Genomic DNA, 25,994 nt, shown 5'->3' with positions numbered 1-25,994 from the left:
GGAGCTAGCAAAGCACCCAGCGTTGCTGACACCCATCTCCCCAGCGCAGCCTGAGCCCCCAGGCCCCTCTCTCATATCCAGGCCTGTGCTGGAGGTGGCGACCTCTGGGGGAGTGTGGTTGGGGTCTGCCCACTTCCCTCCCCCTGCCGAGGCTGTGGCCTCCCGCTGGCTCAGTGGGTCCCTGCCTGCTGCTTGGCCCCATCTCATGGGTGTCATCCTCAGCACTCACGTGATGGGAGAGTTTTGTAGGAGCTGTGAGTCCCAGGTGCCTGCGCGTGCTGTGATGTTATCTCATGCAGTCCAGTGAGGGGGGACTCCCATTATTCTCCTTTTTTTGTTGTTTTGTTTTGAGACACAGTCTCACTGCATTACCCAGGCTGGAGTGCAAGGCACGATCTTGGCTCACCACAACCTCCACCTCCCAGGTTCAAGTGATTCTCCTGCCTCAGCCTCCTGAGTAGCTGGGATTACAGGTGCGCACCACTACGCCCAGCTAATTTTTGTATTTTTAGTAGAGATGGGGTTTCTCCATGTTGGTCAGGCTGGTCTTGAACTCCCGACCTTGTGATCCACCCACCTCGGCCTCCCAAAGTGCTGGGATTACAGGCGTGAGCCACCGCGACCGGCCATGATTCTCCTTCTGTGGATGGAGGAACTGGGCACTGGGAGCGTGAAAACCTTGCCCAGGTGGCAGAGCCAGCTTTGGACGCAGGTCTGACTTCCTACCTCACTCCCCTTGCCTTGACAGACACAGTAATTCAGAGTTGAACTTGGAACAGAGTTTATTTTCCATCACTGTAAAACATTCTCCGTGAGGTTACTGGCATTAAAAAGGTGGGAGAAATGGAAGAAAATGGGGTTGAAGAAAAAAAAAGCCTTTGCTCTTGACAGCTAGGCAGCCACAGCGGAGGCCGCCAGGCTGCGAGGGCAGCGTATGGGGGCAGAGCCCGGTTCTGGCGGCACAGGCCCCAGAGTGGAGGGGGCAGGGGAGGGTCTCTGTAGGTGGGAGAGGGCCTGGGGGCTGGGAGGCAGCCTGGCCTTGTGCCCTACAGGAGGGACCTCCTGGGACTTTATGGAAGCCTGTCTTGCTTTTGACTTGCAATGAAAATGCCCCTCATCATTGGGAGTGGGGTCGGGTGGGGTCCAGAGAGCAGACATCTGTAGCCCTGATCTTGGCGGCCAGTGACCACGGCCAAGCAGGGCCTGTCTTTTGCCTGGTACAAGGCTTGATGCGAAGAGACCCCTGCCCATCCTCAGTGGCATGGCAGCCAGGGGTGAACCCCAGGGGAAGCTGGGACACTGGCCCAAAGGCCCGGCGCCCTACTGTGCTGCCTGAGCCCGTGGCACCGTGGGGCCCAAGGTGGTGATGATTTCTCTGCTCTTCCCACGGGGCAGGCAGCAGGACACATCCTGGAGACAAGGTTGGGGAGACAAACAGGTGCCCAGGTCAGGGCTGATCACAGCAGTTACAAAAGCATCCCGTGAAGATGGGGCTGCAAGACAGTGCTGGCAAAGGAACAGGACCCAGGAAGACCAGGCATGTCCTGTGGAGGGGCCAGGTCTTGGCAGGGGGCAAGCAGATGTCCCCAGTTTTTGCTGGTGATCAACAAGTGAGGCCGCTGCTCCATTCTACACAGGACAGCATTTCCAGGGGTTTCCAGTATTCTGTCTAGATTCATAAAGGTCAAAGGCCTTGAGAATCTACGTGTGCCTTTCTATCTTAGGTAAAGAAGAGAAAGAAAGCAAATTCTCGTTACGCCTCTTTCAAAAAGTTCATTAAAAGCCAGGCTGGCAGCTCACAGTGCTATAATCCCAGCACTGTGGAAGGCCTAGGCAGGAGGATTGAGAGGAGTTCCAGACCAACCTGGGCAACACCGTGAGACCCCGTCTCTACAAAAAAAAAAAAAAAAAAAAAAAATTAGCTGGGCGTGGTGGTATGCACCTGTAGTCCCAGCTGCTGCGTCTCGAAAAGAGAAACAATCACGTGTATTAGATCTGTGTGGGTAGGCATGTGTGTGTCTTGTGTGTTAATTTAGGTGCCCAAAATAGCAAGTATGCAGGAAGCCAGAAAATAAGGCTTAGGTCTCTTTCAACCCTAAAATCCTCTAAATACGTTTTACTTGGTTTTTAAAAAGACCTTATTGATGGAAATAATAGATGCCTGTTTAAAAAAATGCAGAACTGGAGAAAGATGAAGAGCCTCAGAGTCCCGCAGAGAGCAGCACCCCGTCCTCCTGCTGTCCCTGCCCATCTCCCTCAGAGGACCAGGCCCCTTTATCCCAAAGCTGTTGTCACAGGTTACATACAGATTTGTATCTGCATCCTTCCTCTAAGTTCATGCACCTGTGACTGAGTTCTAACAGGGTGGGCAACAGTCCAAAGTCTGAGGGTCCCTGCCTCTGGAATGCCCCTGCTAGTGGAAATGCAGGGACAACAAGGGGACACCGGGGCCCAGGGTCCATGGCAAGTCAGCCCGCCCCTGCCCACTCCTGGGATCCCACTACCTGAGGCAGCTATAGATGCTCCAGAGGAGGCATCAGGGCCTCCCTGGCTGCCCCTGGCTCAGGAACATCCCCCAGGGCTCTGGGCCTGCCTCTTGGGAGTCGAGCCTGGGCGCTCTGCCCCTTGGCACAGAGCTTCATGTGTTGCTTCCTCCCAGTTCGTGATCCAGCTGTGTCTTCAGGGGCCTGAGCCCTCCCATCCGCGGGCCCCTTGCTGGCAGGCAGCTCGGGCTGGGCTGTCCCCTTCTGAAAGGCCCTGAGCTGCTGGAGAAGCTGGCTTTTCCCGGTACAGGTCCTGTGACACAATGAGACCAAATTCACTCAACCCCGTGGGGGCCGCCCCTCCCAGCCCTCCTTACTGAAACAGGAGAAAAGCAGGTGAGCCCAGCTCCCATTTCAGAGTAAGAATGCAATTCAGGCGGCCCATCGCTGCTGCCACTACTGGGACCCAGTGGACGTGGGCAGGATGATGGGAGCTGTGCCGTCCCCCTCACCCTGTGCGGTGGGTGCAGCAAGACCTCACCACAGGCGGTAAATGTGCCAGGTGGAGGGCTTGCTGCAGAAAGCAGAGGTGGGACATCTGCAGGTGGCGAGAGGCCCCTTGGTGGTTACCGTAGCCCCAGGGAGGAAGGAGATGCCCCCTCTGCGTCTCTCAGAGCTGCCATCTCTTCCTCCTCCTCCTCACTGTCAGAGGAGCTGTGGCTGGAGCTGCAGGGAGAGAAATAGGTTTCTGGATGTGCCCACTCCACCTGGCGTTCCAACTCCTGTTGGGGCTTGAAGCACTCGGGCTTTGCTGGTGACCCAATGCAAGAGGTCAGCAGCCACACTGGAGGCCGGTGGATGTCCTGCCAGGAGGTGAGGACAGGTGTGGGTGATGCCCTCCAGCCTAGACGTGTTGGGCTCTATTGCATAGAGCCCAGCCCGAGGAGGTGTGCCTCATGCCCCTCTTCCCTCCCTGCAGGGACCCAGGGGGACTGTAGGCCAGACCCCGTTCCAGGCTAAAAGCACTTTTCAATTGAGAATTGATCCAAGCCTTTTGAAGTCCCTGTTCCTCCCCATCAGGATCCACCAGAGGCTTTGTGCGGTCAACAGGCAACTCTGCAAAGTAGAGGCTGGTATGGTGTAGTCACTGCCCTCCAGACCTTTCTGGGGACAGGTGGTCTGGTAGCTCCATCTGCCGCAGGTCAATAAAGATGGTGGGGGACTCTGCGTTAAGCTTCATGCCCTGGGCCAGCTGCGGGCCTGGCCCAGCCTGGGAGCCCCGCTTCCTTGAGGCACATCTGAAATGAGAAAAGCAGGTGTTGTGGAGTCAGTTCTCTGTGATAACTCTGTGACCTGCGGTGGGTTTGTCCAGTCACAGTGCTCGTGGCTGCCACCCAGTGAGTGCCCACTCTCTACAGACGGGCACATTAAACACATTTGCTCTTTTACTCTTCAGAACAGCCTGTGAGATTTAGGCCACCGCTGGCCAACAGAACGTCCCTAATGATGGACATGCTCTCTATCTGTGGTAAGTGTAGCCACTTGGCACAAGTGGCTAAGTTTACATTTAAGCCAGTTAAAATCCAATGAATAAAACATTCAGTTCCTCAGTCACATTCACCACGTTAGGTGTTTAGTAGCCACACATGGCTAATGGCTGCCATGGTTAACACTGCAGTTCTCTCCATTTCTTTTTCTTTTTCTTTTCTTTTTTTTTTTTTTTTTGAGACAGAGTCTTGCTCTGTCGCCCAGGCTGGACTGCAGTGGCATGATCTTGGTCACTGCAACCTCCGCCTCCTGGGTTCAAGAGATTTCTCCTGCCTCAGCCTCCCATGTAGCTGGGATTACAGGCATGCACCAACATGCCTGGAAAATTTTTTTGTGTTTTTAGTAGAGATGGGGTTTCACCATGTTGGCCAGGCTGGTCTCGAACTCCTGACATCAGGTGATCTGCCTGCCTCGGCCTTCCAAAGTGCTGGGATTACAGGCATGAGCCACCGCGACAGCCAGGTCTAGCCACTTCTGTTAGGTACTTTTGGTTTCCAGGCACAGAAACCCACTGCTGGCCAGGTGAAAAGGGATTCACTGGTTCTCAGATTCCTCAAGTACGGAGCAACCAAAGTGTGGGGAGGGCAGGCATATAGAGGGGCCTTACGGGACCCTGGGGCCCTGCCTCCACCTCTGCCTCTCCCAGCTTCACTGCAGCTTGCCTTTCTCCCTGTGGCAGGACAGGTGGCTGTTGCCCTTCCACCCCTACACAGAGACACAGAGATTGAAAAATCCCACGGCTGGGGTCACATGCCCAGAGCTGGACCAATCAACTGTGGCCAGAGGGGCAGGGTCACATGATAACCTTCCTACTCTCAGGGAGGCCTCATGGCCTCCCATTGAAAGGAGGGTTCCCACTGGGTTTGGGGAAAGAGCAGGTACTTTAGGGCTTGAGTCCCAGCCCTGCCATTTATGGCCAGAGAGAGTCAACCTCTCTGAGCCTCGGTTTCCCCATCTCTAAAATGGGGATGACAGGAGCGACTGCCTGATCAGATGCTTGAGAGTGACTGAGAAAATGCACATGGAGTGCCCCGCCCTTGGTAGGCCCAGTCAGTGCTATAAAACCATGGGGCCATTCTAAAGGACCATAGGAGCCGGGCCTGGCTACAAGTCCCACCTGCTTCCTGCATCTGCCTCTTTGGTGTCCTGGGGAGTGTCGGCAGGCACCTTCCGGGCACAAGCAGAGGCCTTGGACTGCGTGGTGCACAGGAGGGCCAACTGTTCCATGAGCCTGTTGTGGGCGCTCGGCACCATGCGGTCTGAGGATGGCCAAAGGAGAGGCTGATTAGTGGGGACTTGGCCCACTTGTGACTTACAGCAGCTCGAGCCTCAGGACCCCTGGGGTCTCCACATGTGAATGGACCTCAGGCTCCTCCACTGCCCCCGCCCAGCCCTCTCCCTCCTTAGCCCTCTGAGGACTCCATCTCTAGCTCAGCAGGGCTGAGGGGGGCAGAATCTTTATGAGCAGGGCCTGTGGCACAAGGGCTTTGTGAAGTAGGAGTGACGTATTTTTAAGTTTATCCCACTTCCTCACACCCCGGTCCCACTTGTCACAGGTGATCATAATGAACAGTTCTGTGTGTTGACTTAAAAAAAAAAATAGGGTCATCCTCTGTAGGTTTTTTTTCAACTTCACTTTTTTCACTTTGTATATTACATGCTTCCACGTTAACCTACGGAGATCCCCTCATTGAGCCGCAGTGTATTCTGTGCTAAAACGATCTAGCTGGACTCCTACTGAATATGGGTTGTTTCCAGCTTTTCAGATTTTTAAACAACACTGCAGCAAACATCTCTGAACACACATCTTTACCTACTAGAGTAAGAGTGTAAGACAGATTTTCTAAGTGAAATAGCTTGATTAAAGGGTTATGTGCCTTTAAAATAGAGAATACATTCGGCCGAGCGCAGTGGCTCACACCTGTAATCCCAGCACTTTGGGAGGCTGAGGCAGGCAGATCCTGAGGTCAGGAGTTCGAGACCAGCCTGGCTAACATGGTGAAATCCCGTTTCTACTAAAAATACAAAAAAAAATTAGCCAGGTGTGGTGGCACGTGCCTGTAATCCCAGCTACTCAGGAGGCTGAGGCAGGAGAATCGCTTGAACCCGGGAGGTGAGGTTGCAGTGAACCGAGATCATGCCATTGCACTCCAGTTTGGGCAACAAGAGTGAAACTCTGTCTCAAAAAAAAAAAAAAAAAGTACATTCTGCCCTACTCCCCTCCACAAAGGGAGTGCCAGTTACACACACATACACATGCACACACATGCCCTCCAGAATGGTTGGCTCTCTACCTCCTGCTTTATGGGATTTGAATTACAAACCAACAAAATGTATTTAACATAACACGGGCTGTCAGTCACAGGGGAGTCTTTGCTTTGGGACCAGAGGCGGAAGCGCCGCACCTGCCCTGGCTCCTCTGCCTCAGACCTGCCTCCCCTCGCCTTTGTGGCCCAAGTGGGTAGGGAGGGGTTGGAGAACTTTCATTTTATTTGCAGGACTTCCCAGAGCAAAGCCATGAGTGTAGTGACAGTGGTGACATCCTTTGCCTCCCTTTTTAAATGGGGAGGCTAGGGGAAGCAGGAGTGTGCTTAGGAGCTGACTGTGCACAGAAGGTGGGGCTTCCTTCCCCCAGGAAGGAGGAGGAGGGAGAAGGAAGGAAGGCCAGCCCAGGGAGGTGGGGAAGAGGAGGTATGGGTCATGGGGTGGGGTGTAGAGGCCTCTCCTTTGTCCCTAGGACCTGGCCCACGCCTGGCACGTAGCAGGCGGTCACATATATGTTGAATGAATGAAGTCTTTTGGGGACTGGCAGCATGAGTGTTTAGGGCGGGGCCAGCAGGGAAGACATGTGTGGGCTGCAGGACTGTCTGTGACCAGCCTGCAGCCCTCTGTGTCTGAGGGGCCCAGGAAGGTGCTGCTTGTGGGGATTCACGTGGGCTCCAGTGTTCAAGGTCAGACCTTGAACTTGGCGGCGGTCAGCTGCCCACCACACAGTTCCAGGTGCACGATTTCCCTGGTTGTCTTCTTGCCCCGCCAGACTCTGAAGGATGTCATCCAAATCCCACGCTTCAAGTTGCTGAAATCATTAAAACCAGTGATTATGAGGATGCTGAGGGGTCCCAGAGGCACAAGTACCTGCTTCACAGCTGCTGTGACCCATGGAGATGGTCACAGGATGTTGGGGGTAGAAATCAGGAATTCAATGCATGACAGAGTTTGCAGATGGGCTGACCCCGCCTTTCCATTACAGATTGAACGCCTCCGTTAAGGTGGGCCTGCACTTTGCCACCTCCTTCCTATGCTTTCTTGGGGATCAGTACTTCACTTTTGTTTTTGGCACAAAGACGTTGTCTGACCCGAAGGAAACCCTGTACTGTTGTTTCATTTTGTTTTGTTTTTGAGACCGAGTCTCACTCTGTCGCTCAGGCTGGAGTGTAGTGGTGCGAGCTCAGCTCACTGCAACCTCCACCTCCCAGGTTCAAGTGATTCTCCTGCCTCAGCCTCCCAAGTAGCTGGAATTACAGGCATGCGCCACCACACCCTTCTTTTTTTTTTTTTTTATATTTTTAGTAGAGATGGGGTTTCACCATGTTGGCCAGGCTGGTCTCGGACAAACACCTGACCTCAGGTGATCCACCTGCCTCTGCCTCCGCCTCCACCTCCCAAAGTGCTGAGATTACAGGTGTGAGCCACCACGCCCAGCCTAATTTTTGTATTTTTAGTAGAGATGGGGTTTCACCATGTTGGCGAGGCTGGTCTTGAATGCCTGACCTCAAGCAATCCATCTGCCTGGGTCTCCCAAAGTGTTGTGATTACAGGTGTGAGCCACCGAGCCCAGCCAAACCCTGTGTTGTTTTCAGAAACACTATTTAGGTTCATACAGGTTCACAATGTTAGGAGGTTAAAAAATTTTGTTCTTTTAAGAATCAAGCTGTTCCAGGCAGGAGCTAAAACTGGAAGGCTTGGCAGTGAGTGCTTAGGGGCAGAGTGAGTCTGAGGAGGAGGGAGGAAATTAATCAAGAATTCATGTTTATCATATGACCTTTCAACTCTTTGCAGCCCTCTAAGTGGAGAAAAATAAGTTTTTAGGTGAGCAGAAAGAACGGTTGATTTAAACAGTAGTAAAGATGGCTTCTGTGTATACCTGGTGCCAGTTTTCTCTAACCTGTTAAGAAAAATTATCCAAAATGTGTAAAACCGAGACGGTGTGATGCTTACTTTTCTGTCCAGTAGACAAGATAACTCCTCTAGGACATGAATGTGACAAGCGTATCTCTGCATTCCTCTCTTTTTCCCCAGTGTTTTATAAAATCCCAATTTCTTTTTTTTTGAGATGGAGTCTCGCTCTGTCACCCAAACTGGAGTGCAGGGGCGTGATCTCCATCTCCTGGGTTCAAGCGATTCTCCTGCCTCAGCCTCCCAAGTAGTGGGACTACAGGCGCGCACCACCACACTTGGCTAATTTTTGTATTTTTAATAGAGTCAGGGTTTCACCATGTTGGCCAGGCTGCTCTCGAACTCCTGACCTCAGATTTTCCTCCTGCCTCGGCTTCCCAAAGTGCTGGGATTACAAGCATGAGCCACCACACCTGGCCAAAATCTCAGTTTCTTATGATCTCATTAAACCGGCACTGTCATCCTGCTGGTTCCCTCATTAATGCACTAAATACAACTTTTTAACAGGTACTCACTAGTTTATGAGAATGAGGGCTTTCATATTTTGAGATCAGGCTTTGACAGAACCAGGTTCTATATTTTAGATATGGCTATATGTATTTATGAACATCCTTGGGAGTGGAATTCCTTTTTTCTCTCTCTTTTTAAATTTATACATTCTTTCTTTCTTTCTTTCTTTTTTTTTTTTTTGAGATGGAGTCTTGCTCTGTCACCCAGGCTGGAGTGCAGTGGTGTGATCTCGGCTCACTGCAAGCTCCGCCTCCCGGATTCACGCCATTCTCCTGCCTCAGCCTCCTGAGTAGCTGGGACTATAGGCGCCCGCCACCACACCCAGCTAATTATTTTTTTTTTTTTTTGTATTTTTAGTAGAGATGGGGTTTCACCGTGTTAGCCAGGATGATTTCTTTTTTTTTAGAGATGAGGGTCTCACTGTGTTGACCAGGCTGGTCTTGAACTCCTGGGCTCCCGCCTCGGCCTCCCAAAGTGCTGGGATTACAGGTGCGAGCTGCTGTGCCTGGCCTCCTTTTCTCTCTTTAAAGAAGGCAGGCCCTGATTGTTCTGTGTTCTTGTTAACCCTCCCCCAGGATGTGCTCTGCTGGGACCCTCCACCCCTCTACTGAGACAGGTACACAGAATGGTGGATAATGGGCCTAAGGTCCTAGTGGGCCAGCCCTCAAGCTGCTTCTAGCCCCAGTGCATGGGAACAGCAGCCATGCCACAGGTAACAGGCCTGAGAAAGAGCCAGGCACGGGGAGGCGCCTACCTGGAGCGAGAGCACTGGTGGTCCCTCCGGAGGCTCCACGAGGGGCATTTTAGATCTGGGAGCTGACTCCGCAGCGTGGCAGGGCGCCTCCTTCACCCCACCTTGGTCACTGCTGGTCGGGCCGCAGGCATCCCGGGTGACTTTCTGGAGGATGTCCGTCTCTATCATCTTCCTTCTCTCCTGTTGGAGGGCCCGGCGGTTCACAGATTCTTGTGAGGCAGTGCTGAGGGGCGCTGCCTTTGGGTCTCCTTCATGGCAGGAGAGAGTGGCTTCGGCCCGTGGGTCCCAGGGAGGACCCTGGGATCCTTTGGTGTTGAAAGACAGGCTTCCAAGGTCGCCTTCCAGCCACCTGGGGGTCTCCTCGGCCATCCCAAGAAGAGCGCTGACCTCACCAGAGCTTTCAAAAGGCCTGCCAGGGTCTCTTCCTTCCTGAGAGGATGCATCCTTTGTCCTTGTGTTCTGTCTGCTCTCAGGTTCTGTGGCCAATTCTGCAGGCACCAGAACTGGCTGTCAAGAAAATAGGTATGTTCAGTTAGCATCCTCAAAAACATGCTTCGGGGAATGTTTTTCATAGTAAAATATGTACTTTTTTTTTTTTTTTTTGAGGTGAGGTCTCGCTTTGTTGCCCAGGCTGCAGTGCAGTGGTGCGATCATAGCTCACTGCAGCCTCGACTTCCCTGGCCCAGGCGATCCTCCCACTTCAGCCTCCCAAGTAGCTAGGATGACAGGCACATACTACTAGGCCTAGTTAATTTTTTTTTATATTATTTTGTAGTGACAGAGTCTCTACAACATAGTTGGTCTTCCAGGCTTGTCTCAAGTTCCTGGCCTCAAGCTATCTTTCCTGCCTCTGCCTCCCAAAGTGGTGGGATTACAGGCATGAGCCACTGTGCCTGACCTCTTTTAACCATTTTTAACTGCACACTTCATTCTACTAAAAATACAAAAATGAGCCAGCACAGTGGCGTGCGTGTACTCCCAGCTACTTGGGAGGCTGAAGTGGGAGGATCGCTTCAGCCCGGGAGGTGGAGGCTGCAGTGAGCAGTGAGGGCACCATTTTATTCCAGCCTGGGTGAAACAGCAAGACCCTGTCTCAAAAAAAAAAAAAAAAAAAGTTGGAAAGCTACTGTTGAATATGGGCTGGCTAAAGACAGCACCACTGAGGCATCCTGCTATTTAAATACAAGGCTAGAGTGGAATGTATTGTTACAGCAATGAAACAATGTTTAAATTATCAATAATGATAATGTTGGGGCTCAGAAATTGATACCCCAAGCTGGAGTACAAGCCATCCTTCCACCTCAGCCTCCTGAGTAGCTGGGACCACAGGCACACCACCACACCCAGCTACTTTTTTAGTAGAGATCCCACATTACAGAAAAAAAAAAAAAAAAAAAAAAAAAAAAAAAAAACAAGAAAAAATCATCCAGAAGAGTTTCTGAAGTCATTGATTGTAGAAATGAAGAAGCAAAATAAAATCACATGCAAATTGTTCCACCTGAACCCACCAGAGTTCTTAGCTGCCCTGGGGATCTCTCTTGTGTGGGGTTATTTCAAACCTAGGTCTAGGAATGGCTGGGCTGATGGGAGATTTCCTTCAAGGTGATGGGTAGGGGCATGTCCTGGTTCTGGGAGATGATCTGGTTCAGTGCCCATGCCCTCCCATTCAGTAGGTTAATTGTTCTCAGCAGAACACCTGAGAGAAGTTACGCTGGAGCTAGGCCCCGTCTCCATTTTGGAAGTAGGTTAGTGCCTCTACAATGTTTTCTTTTCTTTTTTTTTTTTTTTTTTTTGAGATGGAGTCTCACTCTGTTGCCCAGGCTGGAGTGTGCAATGGTGTGATCTTGGCTCACTGCAACCTCTGCTCCCCCGGGTCCAAGCGATTCTCCTGTCTCAGCCTCTGGAGTAGCTGCGATTACAGGCACCTGCCACCATGCCCAGCTAATTTTTGTATTTTTAGTAGAGATAGTGTTTCACCATGTTGGCCAGGCTGGTCTCAAACTCCTAACTTCAAGTGATCCACCCATACTGGCCTCCTAAAATGCTGGGATTACAGGCGTGAGCCACTGTGCTCGGCCAGAAATGGGGTCTTGCTGTATTGCCCAGGCTGGTCTCAAACTCCTGGCCTCATGGGAACCTCTGTCTCAGCCTCCAGCATTGGCAACACAGGCCTGCGTTGGCACGCTTAGTCCACATTTGCTCATTGTCTCCTGGGTTGTCCCTCCCACGAGGTCCAGCTTGTGTGCTTGCTCAGGCACTGATGGGCCATCTTCTTCCCTCCCACTCCCCACTGTAGCCTGTAGCAGTGTAGTTTAGCAGTTTAGTAAACCAGAGTTCCTGTGTACTCGCCAGGTGCTGGGATGAGCCAGGTAGCCATGAAGCCAGCTGGGTTAAGGGAGAGACATTTAGGACAAGCAGTTGTGACAATGGCCAGAAGCTATTCAGGATGCCATGGTAGAGAACAGGATAGGAGCGATCAAGAAGAAGAGAAGGGTCAAAATCGGATGGAAAATCAAGTGTGCATGCCAGCCCTAAGGTGCTGGGCTCCCCAGGAGAGGGAGGTGCGTGGAGGTTAGATGTTGGGCATCTGAATACCTTGGGTTGTACATGGGGAAAAAAAAAAAAAGGACCAGGTATCGTGGAAATGCTAGAACAGTGGTTTAGACCAGTCAGTTTAGACTAACATTGCACACACACAGGTGTACACTCTTCTGTGTCCCACAGACCTCGGGAAGGGACTCTTCAGCTGCAGCGACCCAGGCCCTGGACTTGTCGCCATCGGCAGGATCTTCAGCCAGCTCCTCCGACAGGTCTGGAATCAGGGAGGTTTGGTTTCGCTGGAAGATGAACAGCTCCTCTTCCCCAAAGTCCGACTGCGGACAAATGAGAGGGCTTTTGGAGGACAAGGCAGCAGGCAGAGCCCTGAGGGCCTAGCCACCCCCGCTCTCCACTCTCCACTCTCACTTCCAGCCCAGCCCGCCCTGCCCATCCAGCCCGTCCAGCCCTGCTGCTCAGGAGCCAGGGGGAGATCCGGTTCTCTCCCAGTCAGCCTTGCCATGCGCGGCTTCTTGCCACCGTTTAGAAATCGGCTTGGCAGCACCACCTCGTGGAGGTGAGACCGGGGCTCCTGGTTCTGCAAGTACCTCGCATACAGCAGGTGCTTCATTAATGCCTCGTGTGACATGAACAGGGCAGTGAGGTGGTAGCTGAAAGAGCAGGGTCCAGCCCTCCCCATCCCCTGTGACCTTGAGCCATCACTTACACAGCTTAGTTTGTCTTCTTGAAGGGGTTGGGGCTCATACTCTCAAATGAGACTGAAGGTGTGAAAACACCCTGAGCACTGAGGCGTGGGGTCCCCTTAGGTTCTCCTTAGCCTTGTCATGCACTGGATGACGTCTGAGGTCCCTGAAGCTCTGTTGCTGGTGCCCAGGTAGGACCCAAACCCTGCCCGTTCCTTTTAAAACCCTCATACTGTCTCTTAACGCCCAGTGCCAACCTGTGCACTGAGCAGCCCCCGCCAGGAGCATCTTTAGCAAGGTCTTACACCTGCACCTAGGGCTATTGGTCTGAGTGTCTTTGAGGGCCATTTCAGGGACCCCAAACCACCAATGCAGAATCCCTCGAAGACTTATCACAATGCACTGGAATTGTGCGTTCTCAGTGGGTGTTCTGGCCCTGTCCTGGCCTGAGAGAGTGGAGAATAGCAGAATGGAAAGGACAGAGCTTCTGCATCGAGTTGACCTGGGTTCCAAGTCAGCGCCAAAAACTCCACTGAAAGGGTCTCCCAAGATGCTGAGCACTAATACCCATGCTGAGAGATGACAATCAAGGCAGAAGAAAGAGCGAAGAAGGAAACAGGCACCTGGAAAACACAACTTTGAGTCTGGCCATGTGATTTAAAGTAAAATGACAACAAACTGCACAGGTCAGCAGGAAAAGTCTTCAGAGAAGTGCTCCAAAGCTGTCCTGGCCAGCGTCATGCCTGCTCTGGTAGGAAGGACAAGGCATCCAGGGGGAGAGTTCTTGCTTACCAAAGAGGAGTCTGAGTCCAGAGACGGGAGCTGGTCTTTGACAGCCTTGAGGATGGCATCCCAGGGCCCCATCTGGGAGGCCCAGGGAGAGCCCAGCGAGGGTGCCATGCCTTCATCGTTGGATGCCATGAGGGCCCAGGCTTCCGGATGCCTTCTCAGTGCACCATCATCCGGGGAGCTCTGTGGGGCACACAGGGTGATGGAAGAGGGTCCGGGCCACTGAAGGTCAGGAGAGCAGGGGCTGCTCTACCAGCTGTAGGAGACCAAACAGGCTGGCAGGCCTCACCACCTGCCTCAGTTTCCTTCTAGTTATGCAAGCTCCTGTTAGTGCCAGGCACTCTGTGTGTGTACGTGTGTGTGTGTGTCCCCACTCATGCACACATGTGGAGCCTGCAGGTATATAATGTATATAGTGATATACACATAATAATATACAAATATATGTATTGATATAAATATGCCTACGTAGATATATGTACATGTTCTATAGAATGCCATATGTATGATATATAATGATATATAGGTATATTTTATATATACCCCATATAGCATAACTATTCTCTTCATTTCATAGGCTCAGGATGTTTAGTAAATAGCAACAGTGGACTCTGAATCAGGGGGAATTTCAAGTTCTACTACCCTTTACTGCCCTTTACCAAGGAACAGAAGACACCTTGCTTTTTTGTTTTGGAGACAGGGTCTGGCTTTGTCGCCCAGGCTGGAGTGCAGTGGTACAATGATAGCTCACTGAAGCCTCGGCCTCCTGAGCTCAAGTGATCCTCCCACCTCAGCCTCCTGAATAACTGGGACTACAGGTGTGTACCACCACATCTGGCTAATATTTTTATTTTTTGTAGAGATGGAGTCTCCCTGTTGCCCAGGCTGGTCTCAAACTCCTGGCCTCAAGTGATCCTCTTGCCTCAGCCTCCCAAAGTGCTGGGATTACAGGCATGTGCCACCGTGCCTGGCTGACAGTTCGGAGTCACCAAGTGATTTTTTTTTTTTTTTTTTTGGAGTCACTACTCTGACCAGCCCCTGCATTTGTATCTTAGAGTCTTAAAGGAGATGGTCCTGTTATTCAGGGGGCTGGGGAGCTTGAGCTTGAGAGCTGGGGGGTGAGGGTCCTCTGGAGCCAGTATCAGGAGAACTCTGCAGCTCGAGAGGCCGCTGTGGCTTTGGCCCTGCAGTCAGTGCACGTTCATCCCCAATCAGGGCAGCGGCAGGAGATGTGAATTGGGGGCTGCTTGCTTCCTCTGTACTTCTGGGAATAGGGCAGGTGCTTGGTGCACTCTGAACTGGGAGCAGCGGGTTGGGGACGCATCTGGTGCACACAGCCAGCGGGTGTTTTTTGTAACTAGAGCTCTGTTCCGCAATTCAGGGCACAGTATTTCTTAGGGCAACAGAATCGTCGGGATGAAGAGGGCCTCCAGAGACTCTGATAAACCCTTCAGGCGGACAAGACAATAGGGGAGGGAACGGCATTACCGGCAGAAGGAAGAGCATGTACAGTGGCTCAAAGGAATGAACCGCCCAACAGGTTTAAGGGAAGAAAGTGTCAGTTGCTGGACTCTCCGGTGAAAACGGACCAGACAATGCAGGGCCCTGAACGCCAAGTTGAGGAGCTCGGAGCATCCAGAACGCGAAGGGGAGGCTCGGAGCCGCCTCTGAATAACGGCCTTCCGGCTCCGTCTCGGGGTGGGTTTCTCAGCTGCAGCCTGTTAGCCCCGCCACAGCCCCGCCCCGGTTCCCAGAGCCCCGCCCCCAGCCGGCCCGCCACGAGGCTGCCGGTTGTTATGGCAACCAGACGCCAACAGCCTCCCGGGTCGAACTTTTAAATTTTAAAGCTGTGGAAGTGGAAAGCCCATCGCTCCTCCTCTCACCCACCCCCAGCCCGTATTTCCCCGCGTTTTGTTCAACTCCCTGCAGGCGCAGCAGGCCCGAGGCCCCTCACCTCAGGCCTCTGCCTCCACTCCCCGCGCTGTCCTGACAGCGCTATAAACAGCCTCCAGCGCGTCACTCCGGTCGCGTCCGCCCCTCGGGCCGCGCCGCAGGTACAGATGCTGTCCCCTCTTCAGGACTCTCCCTCTCAGCGGAGCTTTACATTACTAGACTGCCCCCGCGTTCCCCCCACCCCGCCCCGCTCCTCTTTCGGGCCTTTGCGCGTCCTGCCTCTCCTGCAATGGCATTGGTTCCCCTGGAGGGCGGGGGCGGAGCAGGACAAACACCACTAGCTTATTGGCTACCGCGGGCATCAGACAGCGAGCCGGGAAGCTGACCGGAAGGTCCGGGTGCGGGACGTGTGCATTGCACGGCGCCCGGGAGCTGTCCCGGTGCCGACCCGCGAGCTTCCCGGCGTGCTCCGCGCCCTCCCGCAACTACTTCCGGGGCGGGTGCCGGGGGCGGTGGCCCGGCGAGGGAGCGTGGCGGCGAGCTGTTTGGGGGGTTGGCGACGGCAGCCCGAGGGCGGCGCAAGGCCTGAGGCCCAGCACAGGTGGGTTCCGCGGCGGCCCGGCCCCAGCACTTGCCGGCACCTGCAGCCCGCCTAGACCCGGCGCTCGGGCGTCCCGCGCTGCACTTGCTCGCCGCGTGACTGGAGGACGGAGCCCCCACATTTTCTTTATGTGGTTGTGGTGGGGGGACAGTAATGCCCTGTGCGCCGTAGCGTTCCTGTGGGGATGTGGCCGGGGGGCGTCGGGAAGCGTCACTGCTGTGAGTTACGGATTTGTCGGCCAGGGACCCGCCCCGGGGCCAGTGAGCTACCTTTGCGATGCGGTTCCACGGGGCGAGAGGGGGTGCCTGGGTGCTTTCGCAGACCTCCTCTGTAGGCGTGACAGTTACCACCAGCATCACATTTGATAAGATTTTTAAAAAATTTTTAATTTTTGTGGGTACGTAGTAGGTGTATATATTTATGGTGTATATGAGATTTTGATACAGGCATGCAGTTCGTAATAATCACATGTAAAATGGGGGTCTCCATCCCTTCAAGCATTTATCCTTTGTGTTACAAACAATGTGATTATACTCTTTGAGTTATTTTTAAATGTGCAGCCGGGCGCGGTGGCTCACTCACGCCTGTAATCCTAGCACTTTGGGAGGCAAAGGCGGGCGGATCACCTGAAGTCAAGGATTCGAGACCAGCCTGGCCAACATGGGGAAATTTCATCTCTACTAAACATACGAAAACTAGCCTGGCATGGTGGCTCATACCTGTAATCTCAGCTACTCGGGAAGCTGAGGCAGGAGAATCGCTTGAACCCAGGAGGCGGAGGTTGCATTGAGCCGAGATGACACCGCTGCACTCTAGCCTGGGTAACAGAGTGAGACTCTGTCTCAAAAAAATAAATAAATAAAATGTGCAATTAGATTATATTGACTATAGTCACCCTGTTGTGCGGTGAAATACTAGATATATATATATATATATTTTTTTGAGACGGAGTCTCGCTCTGTCGCCCAGGCTGGAGTGCAGTGGCTTGATCAAATACTATATCTTATTCATTCTATTTTTTTTGTATCCATTAAGCATCCCCACCCTCCACTACCCTTCCCAGCCTTGGTTACAGTAGAAGTGACCATCCTTCTACTTTCTATGTCCATGAGTTCAATTGTTTTGATTTTTAGATAACCACAAATAAGTGAGAACATGCAATATTTATCTTTCTGTGCCTGGCTTATTTCACTAAACATAACGATCTCCGCTTCCATCCATGTTTTTGCAAATGATAGGATCTCATTCTTTTTTTATGGCTGAATAGTACTCCATTGTGTCTAAGTACCACATTTTCTTTAGGATTCATTGTAAAGGTAACAGATACTTAGCATTTTCAGAATGGACAGAACCAAAAAGTTGAATGAAAACTAAAATGTCTTATCTCTAATGCTACTTTACACCACACCACTCGGGATGGGACATTTTAGTTTTCACTTTAGTGTTTTTTTGTTTTTTGGTTTTTTTTTTGAGACAGAATCTCGCTCTGTTGCCCAGGCTGGAGTGCAGTGGCTTGATCTCGGCTCATTGCAATCGCCTCCCAGGCTCAAGCGATTCTCCTGCCTCAGCCTCCTGAGTACTGAGACTACAGGCGCCCACCACCACACCCACCTAATTTTTGTAATTTTAGTAAAGATGGGATTTCACCATTTTGGCCAGGCTGGTCTCGAACTCCTGGCCTCAAGTGGTCCGTCACGCTTGGTCTGGTTCTCATTGTCCTTCAGACCTCTGGGGATGTCAGATATGCAAGTCTCCAGTAAATAGAGAACACGGCCTCACCCTGCAGGAGGCCTTTGGCGTGGAAGAGACATGCCCAGTGAAGGCTTGAGGGAGGTATGGAAGGGACTCTGAACTGACCCTCAGCTCGTTTGGTTTCTTATCCAGGCTTCGTTGGCCAGGGCTGTTAGGGTGGGATTCTCACCTGCAAAGTGAGGGAAGGGCACTGCACGATCTTGGGCTCTGCTAGCTGAAGAGGTGGTGGCTCCAGGAAGGAGGGCTTTGCTTGCCCCACCGCACCTACACACACCCTTCACCAAGGGCCTGTGAAGTGTTCATCTCCCACATTGGTGGCTTGTTTCTTTAGCCATCTTGGCTGTCACCTGGGATTTGGAAGCATTCTTTAGTAGAAACTGAGGTCCTCATCGCATCTATTAACTACCATAGCACCTGTAGGTCATCACAACCTGACAAGGCCTTTGTTTTCGCCTTTGCTCCCTTTCCTACCCTTGTTTCCTGGCACTCTTGTACCTAAGGATTCTACTAGGAAGCTGATGACTTTGCCTTGATTTGGGGATTCCTGGTGTGCCGTTACCCATGTAGGCCCATCTTGGGGAAAGTGTTACCCCACCAGTTCACCGGCCTGTTATATTTCCCCCCATAGCTCTCTCTTCAAAGGATGCCTAAGTGGATTCCTATTCAGTTGACGGTTGCTGCGTGCCACCAGTCACATCCTGGTTTCTCTGTTGGGGAATTGCTTTCTATTTTTTTCTGAAAAATTTATTTTTACTTTTTTGAAATTTTCAATTTCATAACCATTCCAGAAAAATTAATTTATATTTAAAATTTACAGGTCAGGTGCAGTAGCTCACGCCTATATTTCCAGGACTTTGAGAGGCTGAGGCGTGTGGATCACCTGAGGTGAGGAGTTCGAGACCAGCCTGGCCAACATGGTGAAACCCCCGTCTCTACTAAAAATACAAAAATTAGCCTAACATGATGGCGCACACCTGTAATCTCAGCTATTCAGGTGGCTGAGGCTCAAGAAGCCCTTAAACCCAGGAGGCAGAGGTTCCGGTGAGCTGAAATCATGCCACTGCACTCCAGCCTGGGCAACAGAGCGAGACTGTCTCAAAAAAATAAATAAAATTTACATAATTCATTTTGGTGTTCAGTTCTGTGGTTTCATAAAGGCATGGAGTCACAGATCCACCATCACAGTCATACAGGTCTATCGTCCCCCAAATTCCCTCTCTGCCCCAACCTCCAACCCTTTAATTTTGCCTTTTCCAGAATGTCATGTAAGTGAAATTACACAGTAGGCAGGCTTCCTCCATTTAGCGTAAAGCATTTGAAATTCATTCATGTGTTGCATGTCAACTGTTGGATCCTTGTGTTTAATGCTGAGTAGCATCCATTATATGGATGTGCCACCGTTTGTTTATCCATTCTTTTATGTATCATGATAGCAGCCTTTTTAGATATGTCCCCGTTAGACAGTGAGGCACTAGGGATTGGAGTTGCTAAGTAGCAGAGCTGCTTTTTTGTTGTTTTGTTTTGTTTTGTTTTTGGAGACAAAGTCTTGCTCTGTTTCCCAGGCTGGAGTGCAATGGCGTGATCTTGGCTCACCGCAACCTCCGCCTCCTCAGTTCAAGTGATGCTCCTACCTCAGCCTCCCCAGTAGCTGGCCTTCATGCCCAGCTAATTTTTGTATTTTTAGTAGAGACGGGATTTCACCATGTTCCCCAGGCTGGTCTTGAACTCTTGACCTCAAGTGATCTGCCCACCTTGGCCTCCCAAAGTGCTGGGATTACAGGTGTGAGCCACCGCACCCGGTCCAAGCTGAATTTTGATCAAACCCCAAATCCAGGGTTCTTCCCCACCACATCAAGGAACTGATTGGGTTAAACAACCCAATTAGCATTTCTTCACTGCCCATCCAAGAGGTTGTCGGGTTCCTAGAGTTGGTGGAGAATTCTCTTTTACCTTGTGCCTGCGGTTGGAAGGAGGAGCAGGTACTCCACAGTTAATGCCTCACCATATGTGCTCCTCTTTCCTGGTGTGGTAGCAGGCTCACCAGATTTAGCATGGATGGGACTGCCCAAAGCATACATTATTTCAGCAAATGAATTTGTCTGAGTTACTCCCAGGGTGGACTGCATTGGGTTATCAGTCTGCTAGTGCAGTGGTGTAGCAGGGGCAGGACCAGCCTGTTTCATGCCCTGGAACAACCAGCCAGGAAATATCTAACCCTTGGGCCTTCCTCCTCAGTGATGTCCGAGCTCAGCGATGAAGCCAGCGAGCCGGAACTCCTGAACCGCAGCTTGTCCATGTGGCACGGGCTCGGGACACAGGTCAGCCGGGAGGAGCTGGATGTCCCCCTGGATCTTCACACAGCTGCTTCCATTGGCCAGTATGAAGTGGTGAAGGAGTGTGTGCAGCGGTAAGAGATCTCGGGGAACTTCCTCTCACATTTTGAGCAGCGCAGTGATGGCTTCGGATCCCACGTGATGGGGCTTTGCACACAGTTGTGGATGTTTAATGCGTGTAGAATAGGTTAACCTGCTTATCTCAGGCAGCTGTCAGTAAGTATTGATGCTGGGCCCTGACAAAGAGGCAGTTTTTATTCCTAGGAAGAAAAAGAGGGAGTAAACTTTGATCAGAAGCTTATAAACAGTCATTCTTTAACCAGACTAATTTTATTCACTAATTGCAGAAATGCCCAAACAAACAAGCAAAATAAAAATAAAGACAGAAAGTGATGGCCTGGCGTGGTGGCTCACACTTGTAATTCCAGCACTTTGGGAGGCTGAGATGGGCGGGTCACTTGAGGTCAGGAGTTTGAGACCATTCTGGATAACATGATGAAACCCCATCTCTACTAAAAATATAAAAGTTAGCTGGGTGTGGTGGCATGTACCTGTAATCCCAGCTACTCAGGAGGCTGAGGCAGGAGAATCGCTTGAACCCGGGAGGTGGAGGTTGCAGTGAGCTGAGATTGCGCCACTGCACTCTAGCCTGGGCAACAGAGTGAGACTCTGTCTCAAAAACAAAAAAAAGAAAAAAGAAAGTGATCCCTGGCCTTCTTTTCCCGGAGGGTTCCTTCGATCCCTGTGATCCCTGTTCCCCTCTAGCTTCTGCCATGGAGGAGGAGAGAGGCTGGGCTTTTAGTGCCTCTGGGGAATGACCTCCTGACGTCACTGCCCACCTGCCCTTTGCTAATCTGTGTACAACAGTTAGAGACAATAAAAAGCCCCTGGCAGGGTCCATGGCTGCATCTTGCCCATAGTAGGATGTGATCATCTTGTTTTTGGAAAAGGGTCGTCTCCTCACTTCCACCCCCTTATGTTCCACACACAGCCTAACTCTGTCTCCTGGTTCTCATTTGATATTGTGGTGCAGCGACCTCTCTCCCTCTCTCTGCGTGCCTCTTCCAGTTCCCAGTGAGCCAAAGCAAAGCATTGCTGAAGCCCCAGGTCTCCGGTTCCCACGTTGTGGCCCTCACTTAGACATACCCAGCCCATGGAGTGCTGGTGCACCTTGGTACAGGGTGGTCTGTTGCGCTCCCTCCACAGGAGGCTCTAGGCATAGGCAGCTGGGTATGCAGTCAGTACGGCCCCTCACAGGGTCACGTTTGGAATTCTCAGGCTCTTAAGTCTTTGGGTGTCCTGTTAAGATGCAGAGTCCAGAACCGCTCCACAGAGGAGCTGGGGGAGGCGTTTGTGTTGTGATGGGATTTCGACACTAGCTGAGGTGGAGGCTTGCTGACAGTAAGCACAGGATGGGGCCTGAGGGGAGCTGGGGGCATCAGAAGGGAGGGGTGGGGCTGAACGAGGAGTGGTGAGAGAGCCCCAGAGAGACGCTCTGCTGTTGTGTAAAGGAAGGTAGTGTTAGGACGAGCTGGGTGCATTCGAGCCCTACTGCAGAGGCATCTCCATGCAGCTCCCCTGGCCAGGGGCTGCCACTGAACCCTGGTATCAGGACCTTCTGGAATGGCTGCCCAGGTGTGCATCCCAGAGTCACTGAGGGCTGCCAGGCAATGGAAGGTAGTTGCCTGCTGTGGTCTAATTTGTGAATCCCGGCCGGGTGCGGTGGCTCACGCCTGTAATCCAGCACTTTGGGAGGCCAAGGCGGGTGGATCACGAGGTCAGGAGATCGAGACCATCCTGGCTAACACGGTGAAACCCCATCTCTACTAAAAATACAAAAAATTAGCTGGGCGTGGTGGCGGGCGCCTGTAGTCCCAGCTACTTGGGAGGCTGAGGCAGGAGAATGGCGTGAACTTGGGAGGCGGAGCTTGCAGTCAGCCGAGATCGCGCCACTGCACTCCAGCCTGGGCGACAGAGCGAGACTCTGTCTCAAAAAAACAACAAAAAAGTGAATCCCATAAAAGGGACAGATCCTGGGGTTCAGTCACCAGTTGTTATCCCCTCTGCAGGCAAGAACTGGGGAAGGGAAGGAAGGCCTGTGGGCGTTAACCATGTAGGGTCCCAGGTAACCATGCAAGTGGGCATTATTTTAAATGTGACTCCCTTGTCCCAACCCCAAAGTCGCAGCTAGGAAGCCCACAGTTTTTTCCCATGGGAAAATGCACTGCCAGAATTTTAACAGAAATCAGTGAGAAAGATGGGATTCTTTGGTCACAGATTTTTCAAGAATGTTTCTTCAGGGTGAGGTGACAAAGGATGAATCAGTGGCGGTGGGACTTGTCCACGGTGGAGTCCCTTCTTTCCTCACTGCTCCTCTCCACCCAGCAGTGGGCTAGTAGATGCCAGGCCTGTGGTGGTCAGGGTTTTTCAACTGTGGCTGTGTTGACAATCCAGGCTGGATCATTCTTTGCTGTGGGGGCTGTCCTGGACACTGTGGGATGTTTAGCGGCAGCCTTGGCCTCCACCTGCTAAATGCCAGCAGCCCTTCCCTGCCCAGTTGTGAGAACCAAAAATGCCTTCACACATTGCCACATATTCCCTGGTTGAGTGCCATCTGCCTATCTGGTGGTGTGAAAGAAATAGCTGGCCTTGGGCTAGGAGGATGCGAAATCAGAGCAAGGAGACGAAGGCTCAGGGCCTCACAAGGCAGTGTACGAGCAACTGTCAGCATTTCTCTGCCTGCCTGCCCCCAATCCCCACAACGTCCAGGGTGGCAGATAACTTCTGCTTCCTGTCAACTCATCCTGCCTGGCCTAGCCTCGCCACCAGCTTTGGTGAACCCCACATGCGAGGCGGCTGGCCATGTCTAGCATATCTTGCGTTTGTTTAGGAGAGAGTTAGATTTGAATAAGAAGAATGGTGGTGGCTGGACCCCGCTGATGTATGCCTCCTACATTGGCCACGACACAATCGTGCACCTGCTGCTTGAGGCGGGGGTGAGTGTGAATGTGCCGACCCCAGAAGGGCAGACTCCACTGATGCTGGCCTCCAGCTGTGGCAACGAGAGCATCGCCTACTTTCTTCTCCAGGTGAGCTACGAGGGAACTCAGGCCCAGAAACCTGAGGGGCTCCGTGGCCACCCTGACAGAGATGCGAACCACTGCAGGCCACGGTGTTCGTGTGTGCTCTTGTAATCACTTCTGATTCTTGCAGCATGGCCGCCTGGAGGGCGCCCGCCCCACGCAGAGGAGATGAGGCCGTAACGCACGTTCTGTGTTCTCTTGAAGCAAGGTGCAGAGCTAGAAATGAAAGACATCCAGGGCTGGACAGCCCTCTTCCACTGTACCAGCGCCGGGCACCAGCACATGGTCAGGTTCCTCTTGGACAGTGGAGCCAATGCCAACGTGAGGTGATTGCCACATCTTTAGTGGCCACAGGAGTGGCCTAGGTGTCATCTGACTCTAAGGAGGGTGGCTCTGGAGGCAGCTAACCAGAGTTTAGGGCCACCCTGCTTCGGCACGAGAGGCTCAAGATGAGGGGTAGGACCAGAGTCCTTCCAGGCACAGGCCTTTTCGTACATCTGTGAGATGCATCTCTTCAAGCCCTCTCAGCTTTCTTTTCTTTATCTGAAACCCACCTGGGTCATACAGTTGTAAGAATTACATGTTTTATTGTATGCCAGGGGCCTAACATACTGAATGGCATTTAAATGTCATACATTACATGCAAATTCCTTCCATTTTCTTGCTTTTTGTATGGATGAGGTGAGGTGATGCTTTGAAACAGTCATGAGGCCGGGCGTGGTGGCTCACGCCTGTGATCCCAGCTCTTTGGGAGGCCGAGGTAGGCAGATCACGAGGCCAGGAGATCGAGACCATCGTGGCTAACATGGTGAAACCCCATCTCTACTAAAAATACGAAAAAATTAGCTGGGCATGGTGGTGGGCGCCTGTAGTCCCAGCTACTCGGGAGGCTGAGGCAGGAGAATGGTGTGAACCCGGGAGGTGGAGCTTGCAGTGAGCCGAGATTGCACCACTGCACTCCAGCCTGGGTGACAGAGCAAGACTCCATCTCAAAAAAAAAAAAACAAAAACAACAGTCATGAGTTTTGGCCGGGCGCGGTGGCTCACACCTGTAATCCTAGCACTTTGGGAGGCCAAGGCGGGCGGATCATGAGGTCAGGAGTTCGAGACCAGTCTGGCCAACATGGTGAAACCCCGTCTCTACTAAAAATACAAAAATTAGCTGGGCGTGGTGGCTGGTGCCTGTAATCCCAGCTACTCGGGAGTCTGAGGCAGGAGAATCACTTGAAACCAGAAGGCAGAGGTTGCAGTGAGCTGAGATCGCGCCACTGCACTCCAGCCTGAGCAACAAGAGCAAAACTCTGTCTCAAAAACAAATGAAAAACCAGTCATGAGTTTTATAAGTTGGAAGTGGGATTGTTGTCTAAAGCTTGTCATGATAATAATCACCTTTGAACAAACGCAGCGGGTACCAATGCAGCACCCACCCTGGCTGTCATCCATTCTAAGACGCCTGATAATTTTGTATGCCACTAAGAAAGAAAAAATATGCTACTAATTAACATTCAACTTGCCTGTTGATTTAAAGATGTTTTCTGACTTGAGAGATGTTAAAATATGAACACTGTGTGTCTTAAGATGGATGAAAACCAGCATTTCCCATGCATGGTTCCTGACTTCCAAACGAACATGAGACAAGGAGGGATTTGGAAGCTCTCTGAAGACAGTGCCGAGTTAGCGTAACCAAGCATGAAAAGCAAGCTTCAGGAGCTAAGCGTGGCAAAGATAGCTTAGATCATTAGTACTTGAGCTTTTCAGAGTGGGTTCATGGAGGACATTGAACTTGAAGCCAGGATTTGGATGAATGGATGGGAGACGTTGGCTTTCTGTGAGGAATTAGAACAGCTTTTTGAATTTGATTGAGGTGGAGATTTCAGAGGTAGCAGGTGGGAATAGCCAACAGGTGGGATGATAGGCAGACATCTGTCTTTAGGACAAAGACCAGCCCTGGGGACAGACACCAGAAGAGTAAATGGAGCTGATGTGTTATATTCACTGTTCTCATCTCACCTGTTAATTCTGGAAAGGGACAGTGTTCTACACTTAGGGATCGGTGACTCGTGCACTGCCCAGGGTTTATCTTCAGCAGGGAGTTTTTGCCTGGCGGAACTTGTCTCTGCCAATCATCTGACTGTGGCCCACGTCTTGCAGGGAGCCGATATGTGGATTTACTCCCTTGATGGAAGCAGCTGCTGCTGGCCATGAGATAATCGTGCAGTATTTTCTGAATCACGTAAGTGACCCTGATTATTAGCATGTAATGTAGTCACAGCAAATGAGGAATCATATTACTGAAGTATAAGCTGTTACAGAATTTTCCTTTGCACAGAAATAACTTTCATTCATTTATTCAACACATTTTCATTATCTATGGACGCCCGGTGTTGAGTGGTGCTTAGGCATTAAGGATACAGTGGTGAGTAGAAATAGACACCTATTCCTGTAATAATTTTGAAAATACTATCTGAAAATTATGGAAAAATATTTTAAAAGTAAATAGCACTCATAATCCTGTCACTTAGAAAAATTATATAGAATAAGAAGGCAGAGATCTTCCTCTCTTTTTCAACCTCCCTGATGCCAACTTGGTTTGAGAAAGAGCTGCCCTAGGACTTTTCCTCTGCTGTGGAAAGATGTGTCTGTAGGCAAGTGTGTGCACATTGCTTTGTGTTTTAAACAAAGTGGGATTCTACGTATACTCTGTAACTTAGAGACATCTTACAGACATCTTATCTTTGTACAGTATTCCGTGTACAATCTGCCTCAGTTAATTTAATGAATTTCTTATTAGTAGAAACTTAGTTTTTAACATTTTGCAATTATAAACAGTGCT

At 51.4% G+C, this 25,994-nt stretch overlaps 2 protein-coding genes across 13 annotated transcripts in view; one reads left to right on the top strand and one right to left on the bottom strand.

Moving 5' to 3' along the window:
- Positions 1-764: 764 nt before the first annotated feature.
- DNAAF8 (dynein axonemal assembly factor 8) lies at positions 765-15,203 on the bottom strand. 3 transcript variants are annotated; one of them, XM_055365190.2, is made up of 10 exons: positions 14,988-15,203; positions 13,503-13,682; positions 12,198-12,344; positions 9,472-9,978; positions 6,990-7,107; positions 5,149-5,290; positions 3,644-3,781; positions 3,114-3,209; positions 2,505-2,796; positions 765-1,410 (listed from the first exon to the last, which is right to left on the bottom strand). In XM_055365190.2, the coding sequence occupies exons 1-9, from the start codon at positions 15,003-15,005 to the stop codon at positions 2,514-2,516; spliced, it is 1,629 nt and encodes a 542-aa protein (XP_055221165.1). In that variant the 5' UTR covers positions 15,006-15,203; the 3' UTR covers positions 765-1,410; positions 2,505-2,513. The 3 variants fall into 3 exon arrangements, with proteins under 3 accessions (XP_055221165.1, XP_063555553.1, XP_063555552.1); XM_063699483.1 differs by lacking the exon at positions 14,988-15,203 and having other exon boundaries at positions 9,472-9,651; positions 9,859-9,978; XM_063699482.1 differs by lacking the exons at positions 12,198-12,344; positions 14,988-15,203.
- A 550-nt stretch (positions 15,204-15,753) lies between these two features.
- ANKS3 (ankyrin repeat and sterile alpha motif domain containing 3) overlaps positions 15,754-25,994 on the top strand; it is a 35,499-nt gene continuing 25,258 nt past the window's right edge. The window contains exons 1-6 of one of the 10 annotated variants that reach the window (XM_063699478.1): positions 15,807-15,993; positions 18,563-18,630; positions 19,981-20,152; positions 22,969-23,167; positions 23,366-23,487; positions 25,313-25,394. In XM_063699478.1, the coding sequence (XP_063555548.1) occupies positions 19,983-20,152; positions 22,969-23,167; positions 23,366-23,487; positions 25,313-25,394 (573 nt within the window). In that variant the 5' untranslated portion in view covers positions 15,807-15,993; positions 18,563-18,630; positions 19,981-19,982. Of the gene's footprint in view, positions 15,994-18,562; positions 18,631-19,980; positions 20,153-22,968; positions 23,168-23,291; positions 23,488-25,312; positions 25,395-25,994 lie in introns of those variants that run through there. The other 9 variants (XM_055365181.2, XM_019012139.3, XM_063699477.1 and 6 more) reach the window with 9 other exon arrangements.

This window comes from Gorilla gorilla, chromosome 18, assembly GCF_029281585.2.
Source record: "Gorilla gorilla gorilla isolate KB3781 chromosome 18, NHGRI_mGorGor1-v2.1_pri, whole genome shotgun sequence".
Taxonomy (NCBI): domain Eukaryota; kingdom Metazoa; phylum Chordata; class Mammalia; order Primates; family Hominidae; genus Gorilla; species Gorilla gorilla.
This window is presented reverse-complemented; position numbering and strand designations above follow the sequence as displayed.

Bases quoted from the DNA above. Each gene is read 5' to 3' on its own strand.
- DNAAF8 (XM_055365190.2), bottom strand. The intron at 7,108-9,471 runs GTAGGCGCCTCC...TAATGATTTCAG, and splicing joins CACCAGTGCTCTCGCTCCAG to CAACTTGAAGCGTGGGATTT. The intron at 3,210-3,643 runs GTCTGGAGGGCA...CTCTCCCTGCAG, and splicing joins GACCACCTGTCCCCAGAAAG to CTCCAGCCACAGCTCCTCTG.